The sequence below is a fragment of the Rhinoderma darwinii genome, chromosome 4 (genome assembly GCF_050947455.1).
Source record: "Rhinoderma darwinii isolate aRhiDar2 chromosome 4, aRhiDar2.hap1, whole genome shotgun sequence".
NCBI lineage: Eukaryota > Metazoa > Chordata > Amphibia > Anura > Rhinodermatidae > Rhinoderma > Rhinoderma darwinii.
In genome coordinates, this window is record NC_134690.1 from 92,515,141 (window position 1) to 92,536,948 (window position 21,808).

Below are 21,808 nucleotides of genomic sequence, written 5' to 3' on the forward strand. Positions count from 1 at the left end.
GATTATATTAAAGGGGTGTATGAGATTAGAAAAAAATGGCTGCCACTTTCGTCCATAGACAGAATTTTTTTTCTAATCTCATACGACCCCATTAAGGGACTACATAACTAACATTTCCCTACTATAAGAAACGATAATTGTCTTTGAGAATTCTTCAATATGCAACATGTGGGAATAGAATTCGATTAATAAAAATACTGTAAACAGAAGACACTACATCATGGGAAGGATTACCAGGTGAGCCGATGATATGAACACACTGAGTGAGGGAGATTTATTAGACGCTATCACACCATATTTATGAAGCCCCCCCACGCCACTTTTTACAACACTAAAAGGGCATGGCTTCACTAATACATGTCACACATACACTAATAATACAATCACACAAAGAACATACTCTACATACAGATGAACTTGGGGACAGTATTCTGGGAAAAAAATCTTTTTTTTCTGATATTCCCATAAGAAACTTGTACACTACAAGTCATCAAATCAATTAAAATACACCGATCAGTCAAAACATTAATACCACCTGAATAATATTGTGTAGGTTCCCCCTCGTGCTACCAAAATGCAGCAGGCTGTGACACACTGCGTGTTCTGACATTTCTATCATGGCCAGCATTGACTTTTTCAGCAATTTGCGCTTTGTGAGATTGTATCATTCGGACTAGAATTAGCTCTACTAGCGCATCAATGAGCCTTGGGCGCTCATGACGCTTTCGCTGATTCACCGGTATGCCTTTCTTGGACCACTTTTGGTAGGTACCAACCACGGCATACCAGGATCACGCCCAAAGACCTGCTGTTTTGGAGAAGCTGTGACCCAGTCGTCTAGTCATCACAATATGGCTTTGTTAAAGTCGCTCTGTATCTTACACTTGTCCATTTTTCCTGTTTCTAATACATCAATTTCAAGAACTGACTGTTCACTCGTTGCCTAATATATCCCACCCCCTGACAGGTAACATTGTAACAAGATAGTCCATGTTATTCACAGTCAGTGGTTTTAATGTTATGGCTGATCGTTGTATACAGGCGCATAAAACAACGTTACAAACAAATTTAACCCCAAAAGTTCCTCTATGGCAGCCATCTGTATAATGTATACCTCACAGGCTTCCAGGCTTAAATAGCATGTCCTTGACTTAACATAAATCCAGAGATAAGCACGTCCCCAGTTTTTTAGTAAAAGCTCTCACAATGGCACAGTGTTGAACAAAGTCTTGGATGAAGAAGAGATTCAGAGGTTTATTTACAATCCAAGTTGAACGATATAGATGTTGCGGCACCAGGGTCCACATGTTCAGGTTTGGGTGTTCTCCTACTACAGGTTTTTTCCCCAGAGGGCAGCAAAAATTTGGCATTGAAATTAAATAGGATTTAAAAAAACAAAAAAAAAACAACAACAAAAACAAACATATGTACATCATGTTATAGAACTGCACATTTTTCCCTTCGGACTTCATTGGGAGAAATGTTTAAAACTAAAAATGCATTTGTGCCAGGTGTAATAAAGTGCACCTTTTGCCATGGTCTCTAGATGTTGGATCTCTACGAGACCACTACCATCACATGTGGACCTGGCCTTAATAGAGGTCTTGTAATAACCTCACCCCACTTCAACATCAGCCAAGGATCTGTACTACGAGCACAGTGACATTGTCGGCAGCACCTCGTCGTACAGCTTCATTTGCAAGCCGGTGGCAGGCAGATTCATATCGAGCTTCCATGTCAAGAGAACCCTCTTCTGTCGGAGAGCCTTCGTCCTGTGGATGATAATAATTTGATCTAAGTATTAGATCAGGCTCCAATTTAATGGAACACTGTAGGAAAATCAGATCCACTATGTTATGCCTAGTACAGAACCTGAGAGGGCTTCAAAGAACACCAAAGACGGATGTCATGGACGCCCCTTTAAGAGCTGCACTAGGATTGACAATGTATCCGTTTCTGCTGGAGTGTTTCTTTAATAGGCAACATTTTAACTTGCACAGGTTTTCTGCTAGGTAAACTTACTTGTACATGGCTAAGGATGAAATTGACTGCTTCTTCTGCTGAAAAGGCTTTGAAAAGACCATCACAGGCTAATAAAACAAACCTTGAAAGAAATACAAGAAAGAATCTATAAAATACAACTTGTTTAATACTCAAACAAGATTGAGTATTAAAAAAAACGTCAACACCTTTGTTAAATGAGTAGGTCAAATTCACACATATACTTATTTAATGATCTGTAGACTTTCCAAGTGACTTATGTTGGCTGAATACAATCCCCTTCTGCATTGTATATCATCTGACATTACAATGCATACTACATCCAAGCACTGAAATACTACCAGCACCACACACAAATCACAAATGTCAATAAAGTTTGTACATATTGCGCTGTACCTATTCGGTCCATACCCGATCTTTCGTGTAAAATCCTTTGCCAGCTTTTCTAGCGATCTTCATTACACGCTTGTCATAGTGATAACAGGTATCGCTAGAGAGGAATATCTAATACCAGAAACAACGACACTTTCACCCACTGACTGTCGACATAACTATGATATGGTATTACTTAAAGGTTGTCCAGTCCCTAGAAATCAATATTTGAACGGTCGGAGGCCGACTCCTCGTATGAGCGATGCTTCCCCTTCATTCCGGTCACTGTCCATACTGTGAATCGCCTACACACTTGTAGCGGTGTTTCACAGTATTACAACCTTCTCCCATTCACTTCAATGGGAGAAGGTTGTAATACTGTGAACTGCCGCTACCCGTGTCGGCGATTCAGAGTTTGAGCAGTGACCGAAATGACAGCGAAGCATCGCTCGTACATTAGATTTAATAATTTCTTTTTATTATGGCTTAGGGTTAAAGTATGTACAGTGGGACAGCAAATTAATAAATTTGCAGAGTACATTTTGCTTGCACAAGGGGTCTGCTTGAGTAAGCGTTTTTGTTGTACAGATGAACTTTGATGCAAAGTTGCATGAAGGTGGTTATGCATTTAAATTATTAAGTTGTATTTTATAAAACACCATGTGGTGTGCTTTCTAAAAAAAGATTAGATATTGGTTGCATAGTAGCGGTTTCGGGTCTGCTCTTTACATTTATTTGCAGGTGAATGCCAAATGTAACATGGTCTCTGTTTTAGTGTCTTTAAAAGCACAAGCTCTTGTGGATGCCTGACATATACCTCCGACGGAAGGATGCAACATATTTCACTGTATGGGATACGTCACCTGAGGACTCTGCCATGGGGAAGAGGAAGCATCAGGAATCGCTCTGCCCGGTGACTCGGGCCTGGGGAAGATCCTGACGTCACTGTCCATATATGGAATACAGTGGGATACGTCACCTGAGGACTCTGCCATGGGGAAGAGGAAGCATCAGGATTCGCTCTGCCCCGTGACCCCGGCCTGGGGAAGATCCTGACGTCACTGTCCACAGTGACTTCAGGACTTTCCCCATGGCCGGAGTCTCCGATTCCAGATGTTTAGCTCGTTGACTCCGGCCCTGGCGAAGCACCTGACATCACTGTCCATTTATGCATACACACTGCGCAAACCTGCATGAAGGCGTCTGTGTGCGTATAAAGTGCTGATTGGAATTGTGGCAATTTGTCAGGTGTCTACTTTCAGAAAATATATGGGTATAGGAGTTTAAAATTAATTTATTTGATAATTCAGGTTTTATTTGTACATGTGAAGTGTAAACAATTGTCCCAGCAAAAAAAAAAAAAAAAAGTCCAGAGACACCTGGCAGCAAAAAGCGTTAAAAAGGACCTGTCAGGAGATGTCCTGCAAAATTGCCTTATGATGGGGCCTCACTCCGGTCCGACTTGCTAAAATGTCTCCTACTTCCTCTGACCGGTGTTAGAGAGAATTTGGTCTAAGGGCCTGTCCACATCAGCGTTCGGTTCCACTAGACCTTTCCGTCGGAGGAACCCATCAACGGAAAGGCAAACGGGAACACATCAACAGAACCCAACGCTGATGTGAACACACACTTAGGGGTACTTATCTCCACAATTGGTGGGAGTGCCCCTTGGTGCACTCTTTTTGGATTGATATATATGAATTCGCAGACCAGGACTTGAAATTCCACACTACCCTGGTTGATGTATGCAGATAACCAATAACACCACTTTACAGTATTGTACCGGATCACCACTGTATGACACATGTCAAGGTATTTGTGCGCACAGTTGGATAACGTTGTAGTCATGCATGTATAATTTTTTTTTTTTTTCATGTGTCTTTTTGTGGGTAATCCATGCTGAGACATGCACGATTTGTACTACATTTAGAACCACAATAAAAAAAACTTGATTTACAAAAAAGAAATAAAAAAGGACCTGTCAGCTCTCTGCAAATACTTGCATTCCCCAAATATAAAGTCTAGTGCACATTTCGTAGGACTTTGCGGTGTGCCCTTCCTCTGCTATTCCTCCTGGAAGTGTAGAAATAAAACTGAAAACTGGGCGTTACCATTCCCCTTGCCAATGAGACATGTCCTAAGACTGACACTTAAATCAGCGCTGACGGTGTCAGACTGTGCAGGGACAAGGAGAATGGTAACACACGGATGTCCAATTAGTCATATATTTCCAGGAGGAATAAAAGCAATGCAAAGTTTTTTCGAAAAGATGTTCCAGAATTGTTATTTCTTAGGCAATACAAGTATTTACTAAAACAGACATGTCCGTAGAGCTGTAAGGTAAGATTGTCTGATTTGGAAAAATAAAAATGCTGGTACAAGGGTCCTTTTACACGTAAAGATAAATTAGTAAAAATGAACGCCGAAAAGACATACATTCAAAAGACATGCATTTAGATGTGAACATTAGCGTGTTTTTTTCGTGGCTTTGATTGCTTGTCTTTCCTCCAGTCTCGTCTGCTAATGACTAGCAGATTGCTGTTCACACAAGGAGACATAATGGTGACAAATGATAATATTTAGGCCACCATAAAAGATTTGATCAAAATCAAGTGAGCAATTTCTCAAGGATCATGCAAGCACTGAACATGTTTACACTAGCCAATCATTGCGATATTTTACACCATAATCATGTTGTGGTAAATGCCTTTTAGAGCCATCATAAATCAAAACTAGACATTTTCACAATCCTTTTCACTACCTTGGAAATCTACCTGTAGCAGAATAGGGTATGACATTAGCCTTGGGGGTACTTTGATGTAATTTGTTTGCATAGGGGGTACTTGGCTTAAGAACGTCAAGAAATACTGGTCTAGTAGACCCCATCTCCAATGTTTCTTCTTTGTTATTAGAGGGAGTCACTTTCTGTGGCTGAATCTGCGGGCTGCACGCACCAGTGAAGTCTTCTTGGATTCTGCAGCTTCCATTATATGACTTGTGAGAACACTTGAGATACTCCTATGTGGCATCATAGCCAACTAATGTGATCCTGGCCATGTAGGAGCGTTTAAATGGGCATAAGGCGGCGTAGATAAATGGCACTATTGTACAATATCCTTACTTACTTGTCACCCTCTGTAAGTGGGCATCGTTTCACATCTGGGATGCTGATGACACCACAACGTTTGTACTGCCCATCGCCTAGTGAACGTGATACCTCCAACACTCCAAGGACTCGCCCATCTCTGTCAAATAGAAATGTAGATGTGCTTCTTAAAGAGAACATACTAAAAAACCAGCAGCAAGGCTGTACTCAAAATGGAAAAGTAGCTATGTCCCAAATCTAAAGATAACTTATTTTTCTACGCAGTATTCTCATGAAAATTCCTAAAACACTTCTATGATCAAATTCACTACGTATAAAAGCGGGGTCGATCAGATAATTGGGCCAGGAAATAATTCTCTGGTGCACATCATAAGAATACAGCCTATATACTGCCTGAGGAAAGTGCGAGGGACGTCAGGGATTTCCCAATGCTTCCCTGCTCAAGTACCGAATTGACAAAAGATTATATATCATTTACGGGGATTGATGTAAATACATTTTCCTGCTATACAAGGACAAAATTAAACCTACATTTGTATGTGAGTGCTATATGAATCTCCAATAGTGATTTTGCGTGGTTTTACCTCCAGTGTGTACAGCCCTGTGTAGGTAGTGTGTGTTTTGTGCAGGCGGACATTCATGCTGTCAAAAGCAACAAGAAAAAAAACTCGCCCTAAGAACTAGAACTGCATATCTTTACCAGGAGTCTTTTGTAAGAGATTTTCAGCTGGGAGGCATCGCACTGTCCATATCTTGGTGAAACTTTTTCAGCAAATTTAACCCTCGGGCAGAGCAGAGTCTGCAGTGTGGCTTATACAGATAACTGCCTGGCATTTCACAGAATTTGTTGATTCTGCAGAAAACTGTACACACCCGAATGCTAAGGGCTCCTCCACCCTTAAGAGAGAACGTGATGAAATAATTGTAGACACGAAAACCTAACAACATCCCAGGTAACATTTGCCAGTTTGTCCCACAAGTCCCTATGGGATTTATGAATATGTAGGTACAGGTAGATGACAGTGTTTTAGGACTGGATTTGGTTCTAGAGGTCTTACAAAAATCTGGGTGTATATTTATGAGACACGTGGCCGAGATGCTCACCTCACATTTCCTCCTGCTCTCTGTATTCTCATCCTCTCCTCATATTGGGTGGGATTGTGTTCTTTACTCAAGCTCAAAACTGTGGGTTTGTGAGTTTCTTCATTCATTCTGCAGAGCAAAGCCTAGCGCAAGAAAACATTACAGAGGAGCATTGGAATGGAGATCTGGCATGGAATAAAACGTCAGAATCTCAATAAAAATAGGCATAGTAATAGACCATAATAGGTGAAATAGTATTCAAATTAATAGGGAGATGTAAAACATTAAAGTTCGTGACATAAGTTACTACATATCTATTCAACAGCGGGAAACCACCCATCTTGCGCCAGCTATAAAATTTATGTCACAGCTAACATCAGTTTGATCAAAAAACAAATGTCCGCAGCACACTCAACTAATCCTATCCCTTACCAGGGAACAACAGATTAAACACCACCATGTCCAGGAATCCCTTATGGACCTAAATCTTGAAAACTTTATAATGTGACAGAATCTCTCCGGGTGTTCAAATATTCTTTATAAATCCAACATAAAAAGCGATGCCTTGACCAATGCGAAACGTTGCTTTTTATGCTAAATTTATGCGGTCACTTTATACATTTTGCAAGTCCACAGAAGTTTAGCAATTTGATGGGGTTTGTACACCGAATCCAACATAATGACTTCTAGATTGAATACTCATTTCATATCCAAGATAGCCAAACACCAAATTACTTCCAGACCTAGAGCATGGTGCCTGTAAAGACCTATTCCAAATTAAGAAATGCAAATAAAAACTTAAGAAACAGGAATTAAATGGGGCCTTTCCAATGGCATGTGAAGATCATAGAGGGGTGCCCCATATGTGAGACCTTCCAGCTGTACGAGGTGTTCTATAAGAGCTGCTCCCGGGTACCCTGCTTGACTGTTATCATTTTAATGACTGCCATGTAATACTACATTTCCCTTACAGCCGCCGCAAACCAAATGTCTGACCCTAGAGATCAGACCTGTAACAATCACCTGATCGCCAGACTGGATTCGGTTTAAAAAGGGGTTGTCTTCATGAAACAACCCCTTCAAATACTTGGGTTAAAGGTTTACCTTAAGGGTATGTTCACACGAGGGCATTACGTCCGTAATTGACGGACGTATTTCGGCCGCAAGTACCGGACCGAACACACTGCAGGGAGCCGGGCTCCTAGCATCATAGTTATGTACGACGCTAGGAGTCCCTGCCTCGCTGCCGGACAACTGTCCCGTACTGTAATCATGTTTTCAGTACGGGACAGTTGTCCTGCAGCGAGGCAGGGACTCCTAGCGTCGTACATAAGTATGATGCTAGGAGCCCGGCTCCCTGCAGTGTGTTCGGTCCGGTACTTGCGGCCGAAATACGTCCGTCAATTACGGACGTAATGCCCTCGTGTGAACATACCCTAAATGTTACAACCATAAACTGGTATTGTACTTAATATGCCTGCCCATCATTTATTATTTCATAAACTGGTATGAGAACATATATACATATAAGTCTCCCAATAATTCTGCCCGTTTATGTGTTGTAATGGAAGTGTCAAGTATATGGCAATTTCCACTGAAGCCTGTGTTTTCTGATAGGTAGAAAATGTTGGGGTTCAGTTCTCACCCTGCTGTCTCCGAGATTGGCAATATAGAGGATGTTATCAGCAACCAGTACACAAATAGCTGTTGTGCCGTCTTTCCATGCTGGCTTTCTACAGAGTAGAACAGAAATAACAAGGTAATAATGCAAACCAATTAAATCCCATCATTGCAGAAATCTGTAAGACACGCACTGGCTGGCTGCCTGCTTCAGAAACTCTTCATCAGTCTGCTTGAAAGCATCGAGCAGACTCTTCTTTATTGCCTTGTCCACACTGCCTCCATCTCCTGTAAAAAAGGCCACATCAGACTCGGTCCTCTCATATTACTGCGTGACATAACCTAACAACGTTTACTTACCTCGTGGTAACTTTTTCAGAAAATTCTGGTGCAGATTGTGTGCTGCATATCGTGCTGCCCGACTCCCGCCATGACCATCAAATACTGCAAAGTATGAAAGTCGTGATCTACAGGAGAAAAACAGGAAAAAAAGAAATCAGAAAAGTTCACATTGACTCCTATGGGATAGTGTTGTGGGCATGCTCAGTGACACGTGCAGCGGTCACTATCACTATCCAGGATTTTTCTTACATGTTAGCCGGCATTGGCTGACACTCCTGGCTTAGATCACAAACCGCATGGGCATCCTGTAACTCTTCCCTTTCTCCCCTCCTTTCTGCTACATGAGCTTTGAAAGACAGAATTCCTGAACAAATAAAACAATAAAAAAAGAGAAAAATGTTAGTAAAAAAAGCAAACGAAAACCTAAGGGGGTTCGAATTCATACCATAATTTTAGGATGAATGAAAAACTGCATAATTTATGCAAGAATGCTCCACATAAGTAGGTACCGATTAACTTTCTACTTCATAGCATTAGGTGTAATGCAGAGTATGAGGGGGCATCGCATTACACGCCTGCCCTAATTGCAGCTGGAAAGAGGTGCCAGGTCAGTCAGTGTGAGGAACACAGCGGCCGTGGATCTCTGGATCATATGATCGGAATACCTCTAATTAGGTTAGTAATGCAACGGTGGGTAAAGGGCTGTACGATGAAATTCCAATATGGCAAATCTATTATCATTGAAAAAACTATAATAGAGCAGATACAGTGCACAATAATAGTTTTTCTAAATCACGTGTATTACAGATTTGGAGCAGCATCAGGGACTGTGTAAAGTCTGTGCTGTCAGCTGCTCATAACTCTTCAGTGAGAGAAAGAGCGCCCTGCTCGTCTCGTTCCGAATTCAGAACGGCCGCCAGCGCTATAAAATCCTGTACACCTAACGGCTGTTCTGGATATCGGAGTCATGGAGACGAGCAGGGCGCTCTCTCTCACTGCAGAGGTATGAGCTGTTGGCAGCACAATATATACACGGTCCGCGCTGCTGCTAGAAGCAAGATAGATAATGCAAGTGATTTAGAAAAACGATTATAGTGCACACTCCTGCACACTGTAAACTATAAGGCCCTGTTCACACTAAAACCGCGCCGCAAAACTCCTCAAAAACCGCCCGAAAATGCCTCCCATTGATTTCAATGGGAGTTGGACGATTTTTTTTTACCGCGAGTAAAAAAAAACGCGTCGCGGTAAAAAGAAGTGTCATGACCCATCTTGAGGCGGTTTCCGCCTCCAAAACCGCATTTCAATCTGTCAGAAAGAGGAAAAAAACGCCTCGACGAGTGTTTTGATGAGTTTTTGTCAAGCCACTGTGCAAAAACCGTCTGGAGCAGTTTTTGCAGGAGGGATTTTCCTCCTGCAAAAAACTCAGTGTGAACACAGCCTAATAGCGCTTCACTTTAAAGCTACTGCCCAGCTGTGTCGTGCCACTCATAAGATGATAAATGCATTGATGAATGTTCAAAAACAAAGAAAAAAAGATTGCTCTTCCGGTTTTTAGGAGGCCACTCTTATGTTCAGTGCTCCAAGCTCTATAGTTACGCTGCAAAACCAAAAATGTCTAATAAGCCCAATCAAAACTCAATTACTCCAAAATAAATTTTATAATAATCTTTATTAGTCCCAAATGAAAGGACAAAATACCCCCCTACAATAATTAGACAAACCTTGTACAAGAGAGTTAAAAAACATAAATTAAAAACGATCTCAGGTGAAAACAAGCCACACTAATCCAATGCAGATGATAGAATCACTAATGTTATATCTTATTAAATGGAAATCAGAGGACGAAAAATACCTAGGATCGTCCCACTGGATGTACCACAGTCTCAATCAGACTAACGTGACAAAGTGCAAGAAATTCAAATAATTGAACTGATTAAATACCTGTAGTGGACATGATGGCAGATGAAGAAGTACGCACCTGAGAAGACGCCTCGACGCGCGTTTCACACCCTTCGTCAGGATGTGATGAATGCTAGCCCCAAACAGGGGTTTAAATACGGAGCCAAATAAAGCGGCTTTAATCGGCGCATTACACCTCCCGCGCCCATACCTTCCGCGTCGCTTCCGTCCATTGATGCAGACTCTATTGCCCACATTCAATGCACTATAACAACTTCCGGTATGGCTACATCGGTAACAAACAACGGAACGCAATGCGGAATATATTCCGCAATCATTGGTCTATTTTGCAAACCGATAAGCGTCTAAGATGCTTACTCCTGAACCGGCAATGACACCTCGATGAAGTCCGAATTTACAGGACTTGCTTGTTCAGAGTCATTATGTTCCCCCTACCAAAAAAAAAATACGTTTTTGGATCTAGGGGGCCAACATGGGGCAATGTGCCCTGTGGATGTTGTGGAGCCTGTCAGGTTATGGAGAGGACTGACTCCTTTCTGGGTTCAAATTACACAAGGGTCTACAAAATAGTGCATTTCATAAATTGTAATGTCAGGAATATGATCTATCATGCGCACTGTCCCCGAGAGAATTGAAGGTGCGTTTGATGGAACACATCCGAGACATAAAAGGCATTAAGAGTGGAGACCATGAGGAGGATTTTGGTGATAAAAGTAAACCCCTTGCTAGACATTTTAGGGATCACCATGGTAGCAATTGGAGGCTCCTTAAAGTTAAGGGGATTGACCGTATATACCAGGATAACCGTGGAGGTGATGTCTTTAAAAGCCTTTTAGGTAGGGAGATGAAGTGGATTGTGACACTTGACACTTTATCTCTAAAGGGTCTTAATGAAACACAGAGCTTTGCATCCTTTCTATAATTGTTAGTCTTCTATGTAGGTACTGATATATGTAATTTTTATCTCTTTTTGCTAGCTTTTTGAAAACTGAACCTGTTCTATGCACTGCCACTGTTCTGGGATTTCCGAGGACCATATCTTGAATATGGGACTATTAACCCAAATCATTATGGGTGTATTGGTAGAATTTCATATTATATATATATATATATATATATATATATATATATATATACACACACAAACACACACACATAGTTTTTTTGTAGATACTGTGTTTAAAAATGTAATGGAGATGTAAGAATATGTGGTAAATATAGACACTAAGGCTATGTTCACACGGGGTATTTTGCCGAGTTTTTTGACGCGGAAACCGCGTCGCAAAACTCGGCAGAAACGGCCCAAGAACGCCTCCCATTGATTTCAATGGGAGGCGTCGGCGTCTTTTTCCCGCGAGCAGTAAAACTGCCTCGCGGGAAAAAGAAGCGACATGCCCTATCTTCGGGCGCTTCCGCCTCCGACCTCCCATTGACTTCAATGGGAGGCAGAGAAAGTGTATTTCTCGCTGTTTTATGCCCGCGGCGCTCAATGGCCGCGGGCGAAAAACGGCGCGATAATTGCCGCGAAAATCGCCGTGCAGGGAGAGGAATATCTGCCTCAAAGTTCCAAACGGAATTTTGAGGCAGATATTCCTCCCCCAAAATACTCCGTGTGAACATAGCCTAAGATTGTATAATATAACGTTTGAATTTAATATGTGGTATCTTGGATCAATCTTGATGTCTTTCTATACACATATCACTTGGATTATAACAATAATTTATATATATATATATATATATATATATATATATATATATATATATAGCAGACATAGAATGGTGACAGCACACTGCGACACTAATGCCACCTAAACCACTAAATATAAATAAATATGCACTAAAGCTAAATCTACTTACAAATAGGGAGGTTCTTAGTGCACATTTTGATCAAAAAGTGTTAGCCCACCTGCCACGACAAGGCGACCTCTGTAAGGTGGGAACCTACGCTGCACATACACCCAGAACTGGGACTAAGCCTACATATATACCTGGGGATGAAATATTTTAATGTTTTTTTAAATAGTGTGAATAATATATCACATTCTTATCTTTTTCACATTTTTTGTGAGCCTCGAGTCGTCGGTCTCTGCGGTGGACGTATGGGCGATTTGCGCCTCCCTGTCCCCCGCTGACACACGACGGTAGGCTACACTCTTAGAATTTTCATATATATTTTCTCACGTTTTACCTCACTTTATATGTGTGGAGCTTTTTTTTGAGGTGGGCTGACTGAACCGACTTGCATCGCCGTGGAATTTCACAGTGATGCGCTCTGTCGGCAACCCTACTTCTTTATTGCCGGGATGCAGTTTTAAATATACACCTATATATCTATATATACACTTGTAATTTTGGGGATTTCTTCTACTCTAGCTTTTTATTTATGTGACGGGGTGCTCGCGAGGGACTCGCACCGCCCAGGTTGTACGCGGGTGGTGCTCTTCCTCTCGTGGCCCCTGCCACTATGTTTTTCTTCTATTCATCTTTCATTGTATATACTACATATGTGAAGTGCATTGCAGTAAATCACTAATTTATTTCATTTAATTTATATTGTTATATATTCTTTACGTGCTGATGCACAATGGTAGTTGTCCTGCTCGTAAGGATCAGTGCTCTCCCTCTCATGGTCCCGGTAATTTGTGCTCTTCATTCTTCTTGTGTTATACATATTTTGGTATTCTATTTGTACTGGATATTTATATATATTTTCTGATATACCTGATTTGATTTAAGACATGGTAATTTTTGGGTAATCAATAATGCGATACGATATTACGGATATGCTCCGACAATATTGTTTATAATGGTACAGTCTAATGACTGTTGAACTGATTGCACTTGAAGTGTTTGACATGATGGCGATGTTTTGCCCCATTCATCTGACTGACATGGTATTTATTTGAATGGGTTATTTTTCCTATTTGACACGTATTTTTACCTGCGGTCTGTGCGCATGCGCGTTGCGCATCTATCTGAGTGCCATACCGGAAGTTGTCATAGTGCATTGAATTTGGGCAATGGAGTCTGCATCAATGGACGGGGGTGACGCCGAAAGCATGGGACTGGATGGGCGCGGGAGGTGTAATGCGCCGATTAAAGTCGCTTTATTTGGCTCAGTATTTAAACCCGTTTGGGGCTAGCATTCATCTCTCCTGATGAAGGGTGCGAAACGCGCGTCGAGGCGTCTTCTCAGGTGCGTACTTCTTCATCTGCCATCATGTCCACCACAGGTATTTAATCAGTCCTATTATTTGAATTTCTTGCACTTTGTCACGTTAGTCTGATTGAGACTGTGGTACATCCAGTGGGACGAGGTATTTTTCGTCCTCTGATTTACAATTAATACGATATAACATTAGTGATTCTATCATCTGCATTGGATTAGTGTGGCTTGTTTTCACCTGAGATCGTTTTTAATTTATGTTTTTTAACTCTCTTGTACAATGTTTGTCTAATTATTGTAGGGGGGTATTTTGTCCTTTGGCTAATAAAGATTATTATAAAATTAATTTTGGAGTAATTGAGTTTTGATTGAGCTTATTAGACACTTTTGGTTTTGTGGACTATATTTCTTTTGTCTAATGCTATAGATGTATGCTCGGGATATACATATAGGTTATAATCTATAGTTATGCTGCCCTCCCCATCCTGTATAAAGTGCTGTCAGCAGTTATGATTGACGCTGTGAGTTATTTAGAAAGCCAAACTAGGGGGGCCTTGAAATGCAGCACAGGGGTAATCACGGGGTAGTTATAGTTGCCTGTGTCAGAACACAGCCGTTTAGGGATTTTTAAAAAAAAAATTACTAGAAAGTGGCCGACCCCTTTAAGCACTCTCTTTTAATGAATATGAATTAATAGAGAAGATTTTACTTCCAGTGCTGGCTCAACAATCCAATATGTCATCCCTGACATCAGGAATGTTTCTATGTTGTATCCCAAAAAATATTGGATCAGACTATTTAAATAAGAAGGTTGCAAGATCAAGGTGTAAATTCTTATTAAGACATCTGTGACCAAGTAAACTCATACCCGGCACATTTTTTGTAGAAATTTCCACATTCTCTATATCTAAATGTGGTTGTTTCTGCAGGTTCCATTCAGATGACTGGAACCGATTGTCAGTCACAGACATTTTTGCAGCAAATCTGCCGCATGTGAACCTAATATAGGACTACAATCCGCATGCACATAAATGTAACAGGGATGATACAAAAGACAAAAACAGAAAACATTAATTATTATTCAGAATGTCCTAACATAGGCAGGTCTTTCCTCCTGTACATTCCAGACGCAGAGCTGCACAGTACATTTTTTTCAGCCCGTGTCTGCCTAAGATACATTCATAAAGTGCAATCTAAACACAGAATTCATTTTATAGCACGGTAAGACTATATATTATTCTCATGCGTTGCATAAGAACATTTGAATACTTCTAAATGTGTCTCTCTAAATAATGCTTATTAGGGAAAAATAGTGAATTTATGTGATGCCTTCTGCCCCCTTGTGGTTGCCGATGTTCAGATACCTGATAGTTTGCAAAACCATGAAGGCCGTGTTCACACTTGTGTTGGAGACTATTCTTCCCGTCAAAACAACAGACACCATTATAAGTAAATGAGGTCCGTCAGGCGCCAGTGGTATCCAATAAAACATGGATCTGTGTCATGGTTTACGTTATAAATGGGAACCACAACGCAGATGTGAATAGAGCTTTACATACATTAGAATTTTGATATAAACCTGTATCCTCTGGTTCATGAGCAGTGCAGCCTCAGCTCACAAGACAACTCATTTCATCTATGTGATGTTTTAGTTTGTTCGACAAAAAAATTACTGCTATTCTCAAAATTGCCAATTATACCCAATCCTATGTATAGGTGATAATGGTCGATTCTGGGTATATCCTCTGTAAGGCTTCCTTCACACACACACTATTTGTGTGGCGTTTTTTCCCCCGCAAAAATATGATTGCTATTTGAGATGTTTTTGGTGCGTTTTTTTGTTGTTGCTTATAATGCCTTGCTACCTGTGTTTTTTTTTTAGGTGGCGTTATTCACATTGCAAATCTTATGATTTAAAGATCATGTGATGCAAAGATTCCTCTTTGGAACCAGGGACTAGGGTTGTCACGATACCAGAATTTGGACTTCGATACCGATACTTTGTGTAGTATTGCGATACTCGATACCAAAATGATACTTTGCCAACAATAATAAAAAATAATAATAATTCTGATGTGAGGCGCGAGGTATTATGAATTTTGAACCTCCGTGTGCCTCACATTAACAGTAATTAACCCCATCATGTTCTACAGTCATAATGGACAACATTGGGTTATCATGTGCGGTACATGATGGGGTTAATTACTATTAATGTGAGGCACAAGGAGGTTCAAAATTCATAATACCTCGTGCCTCACATTAAGTGAAAGAAGAAAGCCGTTTTTATTTTATTTTATAACAGTATAAACATCATAAAGGACGCTATAAATTTGTTATTATGGTTGCGACGATACCGAACGTGTATATTTTATGTATTGAGACTTATTTTAATATTTATTGTAAAAAATTTGTGTATATATTTTTTTATTCAACATTACCTATTTTTTCTTACTTTTTTATTTTCAAACTTTAATGTACTGCCATATATCTATATGCCAGTACATTAGCCTGTGTACTGATAGTATACAGGCAGTTGTTAGAACATGCCTACCCTAACAACAGGAAATATGGTCAGACAGCCCTGGGGTCCTTCAGGGATTCCTGTGACGCGATCCAAAGGACATCCCCCTTCTCATTTTCCCCTTGAATGCTGCGAGGGTGGTCAGCTTTGATGGCAGCATTCAGGGGAATAGCGGCGGAGATGAGAGGTTTCTCTGATCTCCGCCGTTAGAGCGGGGCTGCGGCTGTGTAATACAGCCATTGCCCCGCTCCTGACAATAAGTGCGCGCGGTCAGCCTGAGGTGATGCGGCTGGTGCTGCATTAATGAATGGCGGAGACGGCACTGAAGACAGAACATGGGGGTGTTTTGTAGTGCGCCCTCCATGTTCTGTCTTCAATGCCGGCGCTCATTAGTGCGGCGCCGGTCGCATCGCATCATCCTGACTGCGAACGCACACTTGTCAGGACTCAGGAGCGGGGTAATGGCTGTATCACACAACCGCAGCCCCGCTCTAACTACATTCATGTGTTACTATACTTAGCTGTGCGGCCACACAGCTTATTATTGAAGTACATGAGTTAACAGTATTGAACCGTTTGAGGGTGCATGGTATCGAAACAGTATCGAAGTTTCTATGCATTGTGCAACCCTATTTGGAACACATGATTAATGCTGAAAAAATGCCATAAGAAAACGCAACACACATTGACACATGCAATTTTTTGAAGAGGCCAAATAAACCTATAAAAAGGTGTATAAGGAAAGAACTTAATGGATGAAAAACACCAAAGCCAGCCTAGCTGCGATTTTGAGCCAAAAAACACAAGACAAAAGAGAAAAAAACACCACGTAAAAAAAAGCAATGTTTGTTGTGCGTTCTATATTTCCCCATTAACTTCCAGCAAACATCTGGCTGCAGACTGGCAACAAGGACCGATCATGGGGATACATTCTGTGTACAGCAGCGTCGTATATGATGAAGCTACATAAAGGGTAATACATTTTTGGATTGTTTTAGGACTGTTAGATACGCCAGTAAATAATTAATAATCAAGTGTGATCGCTGGGACTTAATCCCATTCACTTTGTGCCCAAATGGCATCTTATAAAAGTTATTTGCTGGAAATCCCCTATAGTATATAATTCTATGTCAGTAAAATAATCCCTTTGTATGCAATGATGCAGAATGTTCTTCAGAGTGTAAGTATAATTCATTCCGTCGTCTGCTTCTTATGTATGATTATTATATCATTAAAGAGGCTCTGTCACCACATTATAAGTGGCCTATCTCCTATATAAGGAGATTGGCGCTATAATGTAGGTGACAGAAATGCTTTTTATTTAGAAAAATAATCTATTTTTACCACTTTATGAGCGATTTTTAGCTTTATGCTAATTAGTTTCTTAATGCCCAACTGGGCGTGTTTTTACTTTAGACCAAGTGGGTGTTGTACAGAGGAGTGTATGACGTTGACCAATCAGTGACCAATCAGCATCATACACTTCTCTCCATTCATTTACACAGCACATAGCGATATAGCTATATCGCTATGTGCAGCCCCATAAACAAACTATGACGTTACTGCAGTGTCCTGATAATGAATATACATTACCTCCAGCCAGGACGTGATGTGTATTCAGAATCCTGACACTTCTGAATCTTTTCTGTGAGATTCCAGCAAGGCAAGCGTAATCTCGTTTTAAATGACAGGTTACATCGTAATCTCGCGAGATTACATTTGCCTTGCTGTAATCTCACAGAAAAGATTCAGACGTGTCAGGATTCTGAATACACATCACGTCCTGTATATTCATTGTCAGGACACTGTAGTAATGTTATAGTGTGTGTATGAGGCTGCAGATAACGATATAGCTATATCACTATGTGCTGTGTAAATGAATGGAGAGAAGTGTATGACGCTGATTGGTCACTGATTGGTCAGCGTCATACACTCCTCTGTACAACGCCCACTTGGTCATTAAGAAACTCATTAGCATAAAGCTAAAAATTGCTCATAAGGTGGTAAAAATAGATCGTTTTTCTAAATAAAAAGCACTGCTGTCACCTACATTATAGCGCAGATCTCCTTATGTAGGAGATAGGGCACTTATAATGTGGTGACAGAGCCTCTTTAAGACTGTTAACCAATGACATATAAGGTGAAACTGAACTGATATTTTCCGCGGTGTATTTAGCAAAGCATATAATAATGAAATCTGCTCTGGCAGTCATGTCATTGATAGATACACGGTTTACAGACACACACTCCATGTGCAGTGTTAAGTTGTGTGAAAACCTTTACAAACTTTCTTTTCCTGGTGCGCGCCCTCACAGCCGTCCAAGTCACTCGCTTCTGCTCTTCGCTTCCCACTAGATTTACCGTTTGGAGGTCCAGAATCAGGCGGAGATCCTGCTGGGACTGCAAGAGCATTGGTTATATTAGTTATGAACCATCTCAGAATAAAAACACCCATAGAAGACAGACAAAGGTACAGACGAGGAAGAAAAGCAAACACAGGGCTGAGATTTGTAGGTAGAGAATTGAAATCATGTAGAAAATGGACTGAGTGGTGCAGGTGAAACTGCTGTTCACTTGCAATAGAGCCTTGATGGGATTACAATTTTGCAGGTAAACAGCAGTTTTACCAATCAATTTGAAAGCCACACAGAACAGCATGTTGGCGCGGTTTTCGGCAGCTCCATGTGGCCTTAGGCCTTGTTCAGACAGCTTTTTCAAATCTATGAGTCTAAAGGCCCTTTTACGCAGGACGATTATCGTGCAGATGAGCATTCATATAACACTCGTTGCCGCTAATTGTCCTGTGTAAACAGGGCAGCGATCAGCCGATGAACAAGCAAACGCTCAATCATCTGCTGATAGTAGCGTTTTAAAAAAGTGAAATATTATCGTTGTCGGCAGCGCGTCACCCTGTGTAAACAGGGAGACGCGCTGCCGACATGATAATAATGTATGGGGACGAGCGATCAGAATAACGAATGCTCGTCTCCATACACAGCTCCTTGTGACATAGCTCTCTCTTTGATCGGCAGGTGTAATACGGCCTTAAATCAGCGGATCTGAATCTGCCAGAAAATTCCCATTGAAATCAAAGGGAAGCTGAAACACCAGTGGCGAAAAGCACCAAAAACAGTGTGCTTATTTTAATGTTCAAAAGTCAAAACCTTCTTTGGGATATTTTTTAAAAAACGTGCAGAAAAACGGCATCCAAAATTAGAGTGAAAAACGTGCTGATTTTGGAGGCAGATTCAGCATCTTATTTTTTTTTTTTACCTCAACTTAAAACCGTGCGAACATACCCTTACCCTTAGGCAGGAATTACACTTGCCGTTGTTTATGCAGTTTTTGGAGCCAAAGCCAGAAGTGGATCCAAAAGGAAGGGGAAGTATATTCATCTGATGGGGCCTGCAAAAATCCATGCACATGCTACAGAAATAACCGCACTCACATGTATGGAACAGATTAGGAGTCACAGGAATCAGTTCATTTCATCTGAGTTTGTTTCAGCATCAGACACATGGATTTCTGCAGCCTCATTCAGATCAATAGGGCAGTGGCAAAAATCTCTGCAACTAATCCGCTGCGTGTGAATATGGCCCAAGAGCTTATTCAGACGAACGTTGAATACGTCCATGTGACGGCCGTTCAAACAACGGCCGTCACACGAACGCATGTGTTTCAATGGGGCTGATCACACAGCCGTGGTTTCAACGGACCCTTCACAGGGTCCGTTGAAAAATAGAACATGTCCTATTTTCTTGCATTTTCACGGATCCTTCCATAGACAAGTCTATGGGGATCCGTGAAAACAGGACCCGCACGGGGGCAACGTGGAAGTGAAAAACGGCTGTTTTTCACGTCCGGGTTTCCCCACGTTTGTGTGAATAAGCCCTAAGTGAGATTTATCAATGCAATTGATGCCGTTTTCTGGTATAATTGCACTGACAAAAGGCATTTGGCACGAACGTCGTATTTATCATCATATTTACCCCGCCGATTTATGCAACAACTTTTTTTTCGCTTGAATCAAAAAATGTGGTCGTAGGAATTGCCTGGTGACATAAAATTGAAGGGTCTGTCCGTCAGCTGTTTTAAGGGGCAGGGCTCTTCGGCGAGCGCGGATACCAGTTCATTTCCTAGGCCCCCAGCACATTGCCGCAGCCATAATCCCGGTCCGTGATTACAGCTACGGGCGGACAGTCGTCTGCATTTGCAGGCCGTGCCCCCATTATAAAGTATGGAAGCACAGTCCGTAAAAAAAAAAATATATAAAAATAGGACATGTTCTAATTTTACGGAAGCTTTGTACGGCCAGGACACCTTCCCGTAAATATACAGAAAGATGTCCGTCGGCCATAGAAATGAATGTGTCCGTGTTTACGGATAGTCTATGGTCGTGTGCATGGGGCCTTTCCTGCTCTATACTGCGCTCCACCGGTAAGAACGTGATGGCGTTGTATAGCGCGGAGCGGTGTAGAAATGAAGGGAAAGCAGTGCCCACCACAATCAGCTGATCAGCGGGGTGCTGAAATGCTGACCCCCCACCCATCACCCGTTCGGGATAGGCATCAGTTTTATTTCTCTGGACACCCCCTTTAAGTCTTCCTACATGCATTTTATTGACGTTTTCCAGGCATGTTGGGGCATATGGTGCACAATAGACAAGTATTAGTAAATGTGCCCCTCACTATCCGCTGCATCATCCAGATTATCACTTTCTATTTCCACCGTTACATTATTTCATGGGTAATTTGGAACAGCAGATTATACAGCAACGACATAACTCAAGCATGAACTACAGGGTGTAGAAAACAAGGTCTGGTCCTGTGCTGGCTGCAGCATGTGTGGGGGCAGAGCCGTCTACAGGACACAGTATTGCGGCTGCTATGTGCTCACCAGGAACCCGCGGCGGTTCGGGAAGCTCATCATACAGCTCCATACCCGGGATTACCGGCCCACAAATTACTAACACCGATTATCTTCTCGCGAGATTATTATTGATCCCGGAAACCTCTCACTCAATTCCTGGCAATCAATAACGTAGGCGGAGCCCCGCGAATCATCAGGGAATTAACGCGCGTCTCTAGCCAATCAGAGTAGTGCCGCTGGAGATGACTACTTCCGCTTTGTACAAAAACTTTATTAACAACGCATATACAGAACAGCGCATTCTTCACTGTTTTGTTTTTGTTAGTAATATAAACAAACTATGGATCACCGTGGTGCTCATAATCTCCAGTCACGTTTCTGAAAATGTGACTGGTTTGCTCATAACCTCTTGTAGTTGTGTTTTTAATGGTTATGTGGAACTAGGTATTCCCGGTTTAAAATTTATAGCATTTGCAAAAGGAGGTGCGGTTCCTACTTCACCTTTTAGGGTATGTTCACACGGCCTAATATCGGCCGTTTTTCAACATTCCAGGCGCTGCTTCGGCTCTTTCCGTAACTCCTAAAAACTTTGATGAATTGTATGAAGAATGTGACGCTGGAGATTGGAAATACCCCTTGAACCTTTTCCCTCTGCAGCCTATATTTGTTTTTCCATTTTTGTTTTTTCCTCCCCACTTTCTAAAAGCCATAACTATTTTATTTTTCCATTAATATAGCATATTTGCCAACTGTCCCGGATTTGCTGGAACTGTCCCGAATTTAGGCCCCATGCACATAAATG

General features: G+C 41.4%; 1 protein-coding gene across 1 annotated transcript; it reads right to left on the minus strand.

Moving 5' to 3' along the window:
• Positions 1–249: 249 nt before the first annotated feature.
• On the minus strand, positions 250–21,232 carry ILKAP (ILK associated serine/threonine phosphatase). Its single transcript, XM_075861336.1, has 10 exons — positions 21,034–21,232; positions 18,415–18,537; positions 8,774–8,888; positions 8,543–8,649; positions 8,377–8,470; positions 8,208–8,295; positions 6,584–6,705; positions 5,499–5,618; positions 2,023–2,104; positions 250–1,772 (listed from the first exon to the last, which is right to left on the minus strand). Exons 1-10 carry the CDS (start codon positions 21,074–21,076, stop codon positions 1,632–1,634), a joined length of 1,035 nt encoding a protein of 344 aa, XP_075717451.1. The 5' UTR covers positions 21,077–21,232; the 3' UTR covers positions 250–1,631.
• Positions 21,233–21,808: the final 576 nt, after the last annotated feature.

What these genes read in the sequence shown, in the direction of transcription:
- ILKAP (XM_075861336.1), bottom strand. Translation starts at nt 21,076, where the DNA reads ATGGAGCTGTATGATGAGCTTCCCGAACCGCCGCGGGTTCCTG. An exon ending in GGAAAAGAAAGTTTGTAAAG is followed by an intron (nt 8,889 to 18,414) that starts GTTTTCACACAA and finishes TTATTTGTTCAG; the next exon opens with GAATTCTGTCTTTCAAAGCT. An exon ending in CCACTTACAGAGGGTGACAA is followed by an intron (nt 2,105 to 5,498) that starts GTAAGTAAGGAT and finishes ATTTCTTTCAAG; the next exon opens with GTTTGTTTTATTAGCCTGTG.